Source organism: Saccostrea cucullata, unplaced genomic scaffold, assembly GCF_032062105.1.
Source record: "Saccostrea cucullata isolate Sc308-1 unplaced genomic scaffold, CSIRO_AGI_Scuc_v1 ctg431, whole genome shotgun sequence".
Classification (NCBI taxonomy): Eukaryota; Metazoa; Mollusca; class Bivalvia; order Ostreida; family Ostreidae; genus Saccostrea; species Saccostrea cuccullata.
The window spans coordinates 288,061-302,773 of NW_026931011.1; the positions used below are offsets into that span (position 1 = coordinate 288,061).

The 14,713-nt window shown below is 33.6% G+C and overlaps 1 protein-coding gene across 1 annotated transcript; it reads left to right on the top strand.

The window, feature by feature from the left end:
* Positions 1 to 1,135: 1,135 nt before the first annotated feature.
* On the top strand, positions 1,136 to 14,263 carry LOC134231035 (outer dynein arm-docking complex subunit 4-like). The gene is made up of 11 exons (XM_062712937.1): positions 1,136 to 1,614; positions 4,880 to 5,011; positions 10,960 to 11,119; positions 11,218 to 11,273; positions 11,357 to 11,648; positions 11,962 to 12,465; positions 12,549 to 12,756; positions 12,861 to 12,947; positions 13,211 to 13,407; positions 13,606 to 13,674; positions 14,094 to 14,263. Exons 1-11 carry the CDS (start codon positions 1,492 to 1,494, stop codon positions 14,252 to 14,254), a joined length of 1,989 nt encoding a protein of 662 aa, XP_062568921.1. The 5' UTR covers positions 1,136 to 1,491; the 3' UTR covers positions 14,255 to 14,263.
* Positions 14,264 to 14,713: the final 450 nt, after the last annotated feature.

Consider the following 14,713-nt stretch of genomic DNA (forward strand, 5'->3'; position numbering starts at 1 on the left):
ACGTTACGTATGACCTTGTCAAGCGTCTGTACATCTGCCTGTATACTTTAATCTTTTGATGTTCTCAAGAATCGTTGAACGAATTTCGACAAAATTTGACATACAGCAAATATGTAATTAGTTAAAATGAATTAACAATTGTACAATGGTACTGTTTAGGCTGATATCATTCCAAAATTTTACAATTTATAAAAGAAATTTAGATCTGTAAAGGTCCTCTGTATAAAAATAGTGCCGCAAAAAATGCAGGAAAAAAATCTACACTTAAATAAAATTGAATGTCAAGGCTATATATAGATACTGAAGCAATTGCAAAGTGTTAATACAAATTTGCTTTAATAATTCAAGTTAAGGTTGAAGTTTTAATATTACATTTTTTTTATTGGAATAAAGAGGGAACAAGTATTCTAAAGAACAGCAGTGTTATATTAACTCATGTGAGCGTTTAAGCCTAAGGGCCTTTGTCTTCAGTGATCATTTTGGCCATTATTGACAAGTAAAAACATATACATGTATTTTTTAAAAAAATTAAGTATGGAATTATGAATAATAAAAAGAAGGATTTATTAATTTTAATTAAAAGTTCGGATACCTTTAAAAACTTTTATTGAGCTTTATAGTAAATTGTGAGATATCGAGAAGCTATCTTCCTGCTCAACTGTAATACCCGTTGCTCAAATAGAGCATGGGAAACGCATATGAAAAAAGAGACTCAGGCATAAATTTATTGAATAAGCATTTCAGAAATCTAGCCATATGATTGCAAGAAATTTAAATCCGTCATTAATTTGATATGACCTTTGACATTAATCAACAGATTATAGTCTCAATATAAGAAGGGTGATCTGATGACAATGGCGGAGACAGATGTTAAAGATAATGTCCAATCATTCCACAGGGGCAACCTTCCTACGGGAATCTTGGTACCATACCAACTTATCATTTAACCATTTATGATGTAGGAAAAAATTAGACATTTGTTATAACACGAGGTTATTACGTGGGATCAACCAAAAGGCTCTCATCGTTAAAGCATAAAAAGTTTTTGCAGGTGGGCTCTCGTTATTACGTAAACCAGCTTTTTGGTTGCAGCATGTTTCCAATGTGAGAAAAAGGTTAAAGTTTCGATTCACCTTTTGCCAAATGAAAATACAGACTGATTATTAGCTGTGATAAAAAAAAATCTTATATTGGCTGTAAAATTGGTAATACCATTTGCTCTAGTCGGCATCTGGCCCGAAATACCTCCAGTTACCGCCAATACCGTCTTAATAAAATGGAAATCTAATAGGAGACTTGCACCTTCTTTGGAAATGTATCATAACCAGGATTAGCAGGATTAAAAGATTTGGCTTCCAGGCTCGTTATTAAGTAAAACACATATATTGAGTACATATACTGAGAACAAATGAACACAACAGGTAGGAGAGTGAAGTGGTGAAATGTTGTGTCAGTTGTTATGATATTGAATTGACAACTGCAGCTGACAAGATGAGCGGAAATAAGGACCTTAAGCAAAGGAAGACGGAAGTCCTTAATAATTCTTACCGGAAGGACGGATTAGTTAAGTATGCCACCGGGGACTACAAGGGTGCCTTAAAGCTGTTCAACCTGGTAAGTCGTGGTATCAGCTGCATTAAAATTTATGTATCATCCAATCCTGTTAGAAGCAGTAGATGAAGACAACATCTACAGTTCCTTTCCGCACATCATCTCTAAAAAAAATCGACCTTTCATAATTTCTCTCATATGGAGACTAAAGAACCATCGGAAGCCCCAAATTGCCTCATAGAAATTCATATTGTAGAAATAATTTTATGTATGAAATATATGGAGATAACGAACAGTATTAAAGGTAGCTCAAAAGTCCATAAAACAATTTTAACAAGAGGCCCAGGGGCCACATCGCTCAAGCAAGTAGGAAAAAAACACATAAAACTGAAAGTAAACTTTAAAAAGGGGGTCATGATTTGAACAAACTTGAATCTACACTACCTGAGGATGATTCCCTATAAATATAACGAAGCCTGGCTTTGAAGTACTTGAAAAGAAAATTTTAAAAGGGTTCCCTATATGTTCCTATGTAAAACTTTGATCGACCATTTTGGCCCCACCCTACCCCCGGGGGTCATGATTTGAACAAACTTGAATCTACACTACCTGAGGATGATCCCACATGAGTTTCATCTTTCCTGGCCCAGTGGTTCTTGAGAAGAAGATTTTTAAAGATTTTTCCTATATACTCCCATGTAAAACTTTGATCCGCCATTTTGGCCCCACCCTTCCCCCGGGGGTCATGATTTGAACAAACTTGAATCTACACTACCTGAGGATGATTCCACATGAGTTTCATCTTCCCTGGCCCAGTGGTTCTTGAGAAGAAGATTTTTAAAGATTTTTTTCTATACATTCCTATGTAAAACCCGCCGTGTATTTGAACAAATTAAACATCATCTTTCCTGGCTCAAATTTTTAAAGATATTTTAAAAAAAGTCATGATTTGAACAAACTTGAATCTACACTACCTGAGGATGATTCCACATGAGTTTCATCTTTCCTGGCCCAGTGATAGAAAGTTTCTTCTTTGGTGAAAATGAGAAGAAGATTTTTTTAAAATGACTGGCCCTTCATTTTGAACAAATTATGTTCTTGAGAAGAAGATGAAAATGTGAAAAGTTTACGACAACGACAACGACAACGACAACGACGACAGACAAGACAAATTTTGGAAAAGCGGGGCCAGGTGAGCTAAAAATTGGCAAAACGGCCCTCCAAAAGTTTGCCATAGAGGAATGAACATCACACCCGCCGTGTATTTGAGAATTAAACATCATGCTCAAATGCTTAACATATTTTAAAAGTAATAAAAGTTTCTTCTTTGGTGAATTACGAATTTTATATCATGAGTTGACTTGTCCAAGTTTTAATCCATTTTATATAAGATGATCCATTTTATAAAGATGCCTTGCAATATCGTCGATTATCAGGTACACATTGTGTTTTCTTTAGGGTATTCCCCCCCCCACACACACACACACACACCCTCTCCTTCACAAGAATCGCACGTTTCCTGTCATGCACCAAACGATGAATTCAAAATATAGCCTTAGAAGTCATGAGGATTTGTTCCATTTTTCATATAATTTTGCCAGCAAGCTTTCCTTGTAGTCTATTTGTTAGCATCGTCGAAAACCACGACCAAAATGTCGGACCCTCTCGATCCCATTCTGCGCTATATAAGGAGTCCGGACTGTGGCTTGAGACGATGACTTGTTAGATACAAATTATAAGATAAACATGACCATAAAATCTCAGTCATATTGAAAAGTCGTCAAACTCGGATGGCTATGTTGAAATTTGGCATTCATCATTTCAAAGGCACAGATTTATGGTCTCCACAAAAAAATCCACAAAATTGAAAAGAAATTGGAAAACTCTCTGCACATAAATTTCTAAACTCTTTGATTTTTTTATTTATAGATAGGTGGTTAAGACTAACTGAAGTGGTTTAATGCTTAGGTGCCACAAATTTTGATAACTTTTCAACAGCTTAATTGAGATAAGAATCTTAACCGCTCATTGTATATTTTACTGCAAATCAAGATTTAAATGCACAGTGATTTAAAGACATGATAGCTAGTATTCAAAAAGCAATGCATATCATATGCATTTGTTAAATGTTTTAAAAATTATTTATGATGGATAACTAAAAAATGAAAGTAATATTATGGAACCACTTTTTACATTTAAGGGTAACCATTAAAGTCTTTGGGTTAATAGAATTATCTTCAAAACTAATATAGAAAGTTGAACTAAAAACGGATTAATACTTGATTAAATCGGGTATATAGAGCAAATCGGTGTAACCTGAAAATGGAAATACAAGTTACCTAATACAGCGTACGTTAATCTCCGACTGATATTTATGTTTTAAACCTGACAATCGGTCCTATAGATCTCTTGACTTCTATTTGTAGAATACTTCAATTCGCGATCAAAAACTACCCGTTCTGATTTTTGTTTGGCTGCCTTTTTGGAGGGTACCCGTTTTTGTCTATTTGTTACATACCATTACTTATCAAGTGTACCAATACACAGAAATGCTTTTACGAGTTGTCCTTGTATCGGACTGATATTGGCAGATTGTGTGTTAAGGGTTTATAGATCTGTTGACACATTGTATCAGTTTAATAAACTTTAAAGCTTTATTTTTTAAGTGCATTTTATTACATTCAAGTTTTCTGTTTTCCTGATCCGTGATTTAAGAATTCCTTGGGTGATATATTAAAATTAGAAGTTTATGTCTAATATTTTCACCCGGAATATAAATCCGTTCTTTTACTGTTTAAAAATCTTCTAAGTGTTCATATCCAGTTCGTGCAGACACCTTATCTACACGGGAGGTTATGCGGAGGAATAAAAACCAGGGATTGGATTTCAGTTGCCATTTTCTTGCTTTTCACCATAGAAGAATCATTTCTGCAAAATTTCTCTCTTGTATATCCCGGGATTCAGGATTTATAATTAGCTGATTAGAATTTCAACACATTTAATTCGAGTCTGTGTCTGCACTTTGATAATTAAGCTTTGGATTTTAACTTTTTAAATGTGAGTGGTAAGCTTTTGTGTGCATAAATTAAGATTTTTCACCTTTGACCAATATAAAAAGAAAATATACACCGTGCCGTAAAGTAAAAACTTACAAGTTGACACGGATGACACATATTATAAAGTTTGGTTAAATGTCTAATTTCTTTTTCATTTCTAAACACATATCAAGGTTTTTTTTTTAAAAAAAAAATATTCTTTTTTTTCCATATATCAAAAAATTAAGGTGGTCTTTTCAAGGATTAAGCAATGATTTGATTTCTCATTTCAGGCTCTTCGACTCTCCCCTGCGGATGTTAAATCGCTGGTTTACCGCTCAAAGTGTCACAAAAAGTTAAGAAACGTCAGAAAAGCAATAGATGATGTGGATACCGCACTCCACATCCACAATCTAAGTAAAGAGGTATGTATCTGTGATCCACAATCTAAGTAAAAAGGTATTTATCTGTGATCCACAGTCTAAGTAAGGAGGTGTTTATCTGTGATCCACAATCTAAGTAAAGAGATATGTATCTGTATCCACAGTCTAAGTAAGGAGGTATTTATCTGTGATCCACAATCTAAGTAAAGAGGTATGTATCTGTATCCACAGTCTAAGTAAGGAGGTATTTATCTGTGATCCACAATCTAAGTAAAGAGGTATTTATCTGTGATCCACAATCTAAGTAAAGAGGTATGTATGTGTGATCCACAATCTAAGTAAAGAGGTATTTATCTGTGATCCACAATCTAAGTAAAGAGGTATGTATCTGTGATCCACAATCTGTAAGTAAGTCTAAGTAAGGTATTTATCTGTGATCCACAATCTAAGTAAAGAGGTATGTATGTGTGATCCACAATCTAAGTAAAGAGGTATGTATGTGTGATCCACAATCTAAGTAAAGAGGTATGTATCTGTGATCCACAATCTAAGTAAAGAGGTATGTATCTGTGATCCACAATCTAAGTACGGAGGTACGTATGTGTGATCCACAATCTAAGTAAAGAGGTATGTATCTGTGATCTACAATCTAAGTAAAGAGGTATGTATCTGTGATCCACAATCTAAGTAAGGAGGTACGTATGTGTGATCCACAATCTAAGTAAAGAGGTATGTATCTGTGATCTACAATCTAAGTAAAGAGGTATGTATCTGTGATCTACAATCTAAGTAAAGAGGTACGTATCTGTGATCTACAATGCAAGTAAAGAGGTATGTATCTGTGATCCACAATCTAAGTAAAGAGGTATTTATCTGTGATCCACAATCTAAGTAAAGAGGTATTTATCTGTGATCCACAATCTAAGTAAAGAGGTATTTATCTGTGATCCACAATCTAAGTATTAAGAGGTATGTATGTGTGATCCACAATCTAAGTAAAGAGGTATGTATCTGTGATCCACAATCTAAGTAAAGAGGTATTTATCTGTGATCCACAATCTAAGTAAAGAGGTATTTATCTGTGATCCACAATCTAAGTAAAGAGGTATTTATGTGTGTTCCACAATCTAAGTAAAAAGGTATTTATCTGTGATCCACAATCTAAGTAAAGAGGTATGTATCTGTGATCCACAATCTAAGTAAAGAGGTATTTATCTGTGATCCACAATCTAGGTAAAGAGGTATGTATCTGTATCCACAATCTAAGTAAAGAGGTATTTATCTGTGATCTACAATCTAAGTAAAGAGGTATGTATCTGTGATCTACAATCTAAGTAAATAGGTATTTATATGTGATCTACAATCTAAGTAAAGAGGTATGTATCTGTGACCCACAATCTAAGTAAAGAGGTATGTATCTGTGACCCACAATCTAAGTTAGAAGGTATGTATGTGTGACCCACAATCTAAGTAAAGAGTTATTTATGTGTGATCCACAATCTAAGTAAGGAGGTATTTATCTGTGATCCACAATCTAAGTAAGGAGGTATTTATCTGTGATCCACAATCTAAGTAAAGAGGTATGTATCTGTGATCCACAATCTAAGTAAAGAGGTATGTATCTGTGACCCACAATCTAAGTAAAGAGGTATTTATCTGTGATCCACAATCTAAGTAAGGAGGTATTTATATGTGATCCACAATCTAAGTAAAGAGGTATTTATCTGTGACCCACAATCTAAGTAAAGAGGTATGTATCTGTGACCCACAATCTAAGTAAAGAGGTATGTATCTGTGACCCACAATCTAAGTAAAGAGGTATTTATCTGTGATCCACAATCTACGTACGGAGGTATGTATGTGTAATCCACAATCTTGTACTTGTACTTATATCTGTGAAATAAAATTTATAAATTAAGATGGAGATATGACTCTTATTTACAAAGGTATAGAAATTTCATAATTTATTCGACTGTATTATTATGTAGATACAAGGATACAGGAAAATGTATTTTTCTGAAGAAATATAAAGGGCTATCAAATTTTTATGCAGATCTCTTCAAGTACTCAGAAAAAAACTGTTTATTAAATGTTTGACCTCAAAGGAGAAATGGTTCAATGTTTTATATGAATTTCTTTTAAAAGGAAGGGGGTAAATATGATTGACAATAGATTGTCAATAGCAAATCATTTCTCATGAAGTGTGCAAATTTTCTCATGAAGTGTTCAAATTTGTTTGCATCAATTTTATCTAGATATAGGAAATATATAGGAATAAATATTCGAAATAACAATGAGACCTGACTGCTAGCTCGATTGCAAATTAAACGACATAATATAAAATACCCCCACGACACTCAGTGACCGTTAAAGGCCATGCACCTTTTGTTCTGGTATATGTAAATGATTTTATACATTTTTCATTTCTATTCTGTCCTTTCAATTTTCGTTTTTTTTTTTTTTGTTAATCCATTCTTGTTTTTTAATGAACGATGCAACACACTGAAGTAAAATCAATCATTCAAGATCAGATCCCATTGATCTTTCACTATAGTTCATGCATAAATCTGAAAAATAATCAGAGATTGAAAATGAAGGTATTTAAATTATTAATTTTTCAGAATCGTTGAATAGAAAGCGGAAACTGATTTAAAGTTGTGATTTATCAAATCCATTTCTCTGACCGGTGATAATAATTTACATTTGATAATTTAATTCCCTCCCTCTCTCTTCTGTAGTGTCTGGTTGTACTTATATATTTTTAATGGCTTTCCAGGCGATAAAACTGCGATTATAGGTTTCATGTTATCATAATTGATATCTCAGGTGAATTTTATTGTCAATGAAATCCATTTAAACGGATTAAGCATATTCGTCCCCATGGGCTTGTTGAAATATTCAAAACGTCACTTTGAAAAACCTATCATAATCCATTTTTGAGCACTTGACGAAGAATTGCTCCCGTTTTCATTCTAACCACGTGCTAAATTTAAAACGGCAACAAGACATTGATTGTTCCAGTACATAAAAGGCTTTAGAAAAACCAACATCTACATGGCTATAAAACATGGACATTGATTGGAATTGAGAATATACACGTGTGATTATTTTTAAAATTTTCTTTTGGACAGTAAAATGAATTTTCTTTCAAATAAATGTACTGCTGTGATTACGATGCAGTTATGCCAGATTTATACGTGAAATACATGTATAACCATTTGATGAAGTAAGAATGACACCATGTCCTTTTTATTCTTGCACCAAGTTTTCACAAACTCCGTACCGTGTCAATTTTCTGGGACCACAGTCCCTAGGATTATTGTAGTTGAATAGCTGTTTGGATCTTGAAACCAACTTCCTCGCACGTACATTTTCAATTTTTTTATTCTCAGTTTTTTGGATTTAAACTTTTTTTGGTAAGATTTCTACTTTTTTTTTTTTTATATGCATAAAGTATATTATTAATTTTACTTTGTTTTTTTAAAATATGCATAAAATAAATCATTAACATTTAGAAAAAAGTTTAATATATTTGTTGTAAAAACCAAACTGATCTTCACATTTTCCATTGATCGGTTTTATTTAAATCGCTATAAACTAAAGAACTTTCGTTGAATTGCTTACATTAACGTGTTAAGTTTTATATCCGTATTGACTTTATATGGAAGGTTTTCTCAAATTTACAAGCAACAAAAGACGGATGTTTAATTTATCAGTTAAACAGTGGTCAATGTTGCTATCACAGGTAGCGTTATAGCAGAAATAAAACTTATCTAAACTTTATTGATTAATATTCAACAAATACCTAGATTTTGAAAAATAGAATTCAAATCGATGAAAAATGAGTTTGATATAGAAATCTAGCTCATAAGTTTTATTGAACTGCTCATTAATTTGGGAAATAGCAGGTGTGCATTCTTACATAGGTTTGAGACAAGCATTAAATATTGAGGTTAATGAAAGAGACATTTGGAATTTATTGATATGAAAAATAAAATAGGATTAAAGGTTGTGAACTTGTGATGCTGGTAAAAATATACAGCATATATAAATAGAAAGACACATGTTCCGTTGATTTTCAAGTACCATGTATATATATAAACTATCGCTTCATCTCTTATTGTTTTTTTTTTTACCAGACATCTTTGGTCGAGTCAGAGTCTTTTATAGTCCTTTTTGAAAAATACTCATTTATTCTTTGAAAATTACCCACATTACATTTTCAAACTTTAGATGGGATACATCAACCTCCGGTTATGGTGGAAACCTAGAGATTTACTAATTTTTCGTTGCGATAAAATGTAAAATTTCAGTGAAAAAAACAGACCCTTCACATTCCTGTAGTTTTCTTATGTACACTGGGATAAAATTCATAGTTTGAAGATAGGCGTTGAAAATTCTGAGTGTCCCTTTCAAAGAAAAAATGCAGACAACTTCAATTTTCAAAATCACAAAATTACTGTTAACTAAAAATGCCCTAGTTTTGTTCAATTGATGGGAATTCTTTGTCTTCAGAAAACTTAGAAAAATATACCTTAACTTTGATTGATAAACCTAGAAATTATTGATATACTTCAACCACTGGCACAGGTGTACTAAACGTAGGTACATGTATGAGTACATTGGTATTACAACGTTTAAGTATGAGGGAAATTTATAGGGCTTGGACTATACAACTTTTTCTATATCGATACGTATCAAGATATTTGAGCTACGATACGATATGTATCACGATATGTTTAATTGCATATAAAAATTTTTTTTGCATTGAAATAAACCAATTATTTCTTTGCAAATGAAAATAATTTATTCAAAATAGTTGTTTATATGTTGTAAAACAAAAATATTTTACTCCAGTAGTGTTAATTATTATTTATTTCATATCTATATCTATATTTAACTTATCTATTTTATATTTTAAACCCCAAATGTTAAATAAACAAAGAAAAACAGAGGTCAGATTTTTTTGGGCGATATTTCGATATCTTTTCAAATGTATCGATATGTGTATCGTCCTCACATATATCACGATATATCGATATCTCGATATATCGTCCCAGCCCTAGAAATTAAGTGTTCCAGTGGTCTCTTTGTTTTTGTCTTGTAGATAGTGCTAACGTATATATATCATCTCAGTAGTGATTGAATATTTATCTTTTTTTTTTTAATATACATTTGTTTTTGATAAAGTCCCATCAAAAAGGTACTAGTACATCAAAGAGATCTGGCGATTCCATACAAATGAAAGATATTCTAATACGTATTACTGGAGAAATATTATGGAGATATTGTCATGCGTGCAGATAACATAAAATGTTCATTTTTAATACATCAAATAATCCGATTTTCCCTTTATTTACATGTATTTATATTTGTCAGTGTTACATATAGTAGTGGACTTTTTTCACAATATGATTATTTTGTCCGCTAAGAAATGATCTTGCAAACCTTGTATTGAGGACTCTTTATTGAAAATGATTGAGATCAAGGTCAAAGCGATTAAATGAAACCGAAAATATCCTTTATCGACATGTAGCTTTATAATAGTTTCATTTCTTTAGACACTGCCACTATGTCTAGAACCGTTCATTTCAAAAAGAAAAAAAGTAATTTCAGTGTTAGCGAATGTTGATCTGCCAACAGCTTTCATTGCAACAGATCAATTAAAATTGCTACTCCGAATGTCTTTTTAAAAATCTGCTCGTAGACTTTGTTGAAAGAATGACGGAGAAATATCATTAAATCTTTTCAAAATTACATAGATACTAGTATTTTAAACGAGTAATATATCGAAATAAACCATGGTAAATGTATTTGTTTTGAATTTAATTTTCAACGTTTGATCTTCTTTAGGTCTGTCTTGAAGAACAATATACATGTACATGCACACAAGTCTATTAACAGTTCAGTCGTGTTTCGTTAGAGAGAGAGAGAGAGAGAGAGAGAGAGACAAAGAGAGCTATATATACCACTGAGTGTGTCTATTACAGGCGCTTCTGCAGAAGGCTAGTCTCCTATACCAGTCCTCTAACTATGAACTAGCGCTGGTCTACTACAGCAGGGGGCACAAACACTATCCCCAAAACAAGGACTTCATCATAGGAAAAGAGAAAGCAGAGATGGGTATCAATAAAGGCAGAAAAAGCCGAGGTATTTGTATATGTACATATTCTAAGCATTATTCAATCCCATTTAGAATCTGAACTCTACAGATATCTAATAATATACAAGTATGTTTTTTTTTGCAGGGAGGCGCATGAAATTGACAGAGGCTGGTGATCTGACATATTTAGTCCACAAAGTGGTTAGTGTCTATGTTTAATTAGAGTATTGCTCCACTCAGAACCACTGGCTTTACATCTCGATAAACTTGAGTATTTATTTCAGCCACATGCTCAACCGTTCTCGTGGAAGAAGCCAGAATCCAAATCCCAGAACTCGCTGGTTCCCAGCGCCACCTTCAACACCCGCCCACTTTGTCAACTGATCCGGATCCACAAGACGCCGTCAGTGAGTCTGTCCCAGGCGGAAACCCCCCACGACGAGAATGATGACGACAGCACCGTACTGAATTATGACGAAAAACGACCGGAAAGTCGTGTGGTAAAAAAAACCATGGGAAAATTATACAGTGACAAAAAGTATCTACAACATTTAATAGAGGATGACCAGTTCCCAGGTATGAAAATATTGCATGTCTCAGTTCTGTAACGATTTTCACCGTAGATTCCAAAAAGCCCCTTGACGTTCCCCAGTTCCTGACATTTTCCTGTCTCTCTCTGACATTCTTCTATGAAAACCTGTCCTTGTACCTGATTACCCTGTCTACTCCTGGCGTACTCTGACTTTCTGATTTATTATATACTCATTCTGGTTAACTGCTACTGTAGGTATTTACAGTGTATATATGTATATTGGTATACCGCTAGTAGTTGGTGTGTCCATAAAAAATTAAAAACAGTGTACTTTACATTTCTTATTTTTTTCTGCAGCTGTCATGGGAAGCTCTGGAAGCCCGGTGGGTGACATAGCAGAAGATGGATTTCACTTTTTGTTAGACCGCGCAGCTTACTGGGATCGGTTAGGACCACTTCCGCCTCCACCACCTGCGCGGAGATTCCGAAGTCGTTTCAGCGGAAGTACCTTGTCCATGAACTCATTAGATAGTTTCAAAACGACAGACACAAAAGCGTCATGGAAATCCACAGACTCGACAAAAACATTGAAAACGACAAAATCATCCAGATATTCGTTTAGTAGCAAGAAGGAGAAATCTAGTCCTAAACCCGATCCCAGTAAAGTGGAATTTAAATTCCCGTCTATCAGACTTTTTGATGATTTCCATCAAAGAATGATGACAGAAATCGCAGAAGAACAAGAAACAGATGAATCAGCAAACAGAACATCAGATTCAGAGGCGGATCAAAACCAAGAAGACACGGCCAAGAAATCTGTGATGGAATACATGAAGAAAGAAATGAACGCGATTGATGAAGGTAATGGGAAATTTAAATTCGAATTTTTACCTAATCATGAACAACAATAGATGTTATGATAAAACACTTCCCTTTTCTATTAGATTTCAGATCCAATAAATTTCGAAATGTTCAGGACAGATGCGAGGCTTGTCTGGAACTTCTAGGACGTTACTATGAAACAGAAATTCCGGATAAGTTTGAAATGGTATCGAATTTGTATAGTTACCTTGGTAACGCTTCAATGCAGCTTGGTAAACTGGACTTGGCGCTCAAGTATCACCAATTGGACCTTAGCATTGGAGAACAGCTGTAAGTTATGATTTTTATTTTTATTTTTATTTTTGCAAAATAGCTTCATTTCTCATTGTTAACATAATACCGGTTCTCCAAATTGTTTCGTATTATGTTTATAGGGATAGGAGGAATATCCGGTACAGAGCCCTGGGAAATACTGGACGAGTTTTCATGATGAAGGGAAAACACAAGAAAGCACTCGATATGTAAGCCCTAGGTTTTTTGTTTCTCGTATATGATAAAAATTTAAACAAACAATAGTATTAAAATCGAACATTCTGAAAAAACATGCAGATTTTTTGGGAACGATCTTTTCAATATAGGTTTGTAACTTGAAGATCTTAAGATTTAAGTTTATTGTGAAGTGTTGTCTTAATCCAGAACGCTTGGTTGTAATCAATTTATTGTCTTTTCTATATATATTTCAACACTAAAGAAAGCACCTCATAATAAATTTTAATGATAAAAGGTTTATAAGAAAAGCCCCACTCTGCAACACTCCGCGGGAGACGGCTTCTCTGTTCCACGAGATTGGTAACTGTTTTCTGATGCTGAACAACTTCCACAGCGCCAGAGAATCCGGAAGGAAATCAATGAAAGCCGCAGAAGAGGCTGGGAACGTGCAACAACAGCTTCAGGCATGCGTACTTGTGGGTCTAGCAGAAGGTGAGGAAAATAGGACTTTATAGGCAGAATATGAAAAAAATGTCAAATCATTTTTGACAGAAAGAAATTTTGCATTTCTTAAGTAGACTGTTAGATGACAGATAATGCTTCCCAGAATAATTTGGGTTTTTTTTTTATATGCAATGCATTTTTATACCAGTTAAACTATGAAGGATAACACTGATACTTTTGTTTTAGTTAACATGAAGAAGTATGAGAGGGCTCATAGTTCTTTTGAGAGGGCCCTGGATTATGCCAAATCCTTGGGTAAGTATGAGAGAAAAAAAATGTAATAATAAATCTTTTTACTCTACCCGCGGACTAAAAAAATATATATTAAAAGTATCAAAATAGGCTCTACTTTATACATTCATACGGTGAGATATGCGTCACTTCCGTTGCTTCCTATCAGCTCATAGCAACTCCTTTCGATTTCTAAGATTTATATTCAGAAAGATAAGATGCACCGCTGGAAACCGAGTTCCTGTAGTGTAAAGACGTTTATTTTGTTTATTTCAGTTCTTCTTTATAAATTGCAACAGACACTTTTCTCCCCAGTTTTTGATAGCACCTGCTGACATCTTTTGTAAAATATATACCGGTATATAAAATTAAGTTATAAAATTTTATGAAATTTTGACAGCATGTTATGAATGACATTGATTCCGTGTTCATTTTCAATGCAGGCGACGAGAGAGCGGAACTAGCCATGAAGAAAGCCCTGGTTGATGTCAACAGAAAAATCGCACTGAAGATAAAAAAGAACAATAGTTCACATGTAAAAGTGGCGCAGACGTACCCCGACTCTGACGTCAGTACTGCCAGAACGTCCATATTGGTGGAATGAAATTAACTGATTAACTGTCAGAAATAAACAGTCTAGACAGACGTGAGAGGACAATACAAATAAATATGTTTTAAAAAACAGAGCTAATGCACTTTACTACTATAATTCTTGATTTTTTTTTTTACATTTTCAATGATTTAATATTAACATTTTCTGTCACATTATTATAAGGACATATACATTGTTATTCGTTATTATAAATGCGACTTTGTCGTCTCAGTGAATTTGCATGGCGAGAATGTACGCGTCAATATTGTGAGCACATGTCTACCAAGTACATGTATATGTTTGTATATTTTGTTGCACTTAATCATGCTATTTATGTTGTTGTTACTGTTTACCTATGTGACTACGGATAATGTAACATTATTGTTATGACTTGTTATATATTACAATTTCGATTTTGTCTCCTGTAAGCCAGTATTAAATAAGGACATTTACAATGCAGTATAAAACATG

Excerpts from the sequence above, each read along its gene's own strand:
- LOC134231035 (XM_062712937.1), top strand. The coding sequence starts at position 1,492 with ATGAGCGGAAATAAGGACCTTAAGCAAAGGAAGACGGAAGTCCTTAAT. Across the intron at positions 11,649-11,961 it reads AGAGGATGACCAGTTCCCAG|CTGTCATGGGAAGCTCTGGA; the intron begins GTATGAAAATAT and ends TTTTTTCTGCAG. Across the intron at positions 13,675-14,093 it reads GGATTATGCCAAATCCTTGG|GCGACGAGAGAGCGGAACTA; the intron begins GTAAGTATGAGA and ends TTTTCAATGCAG.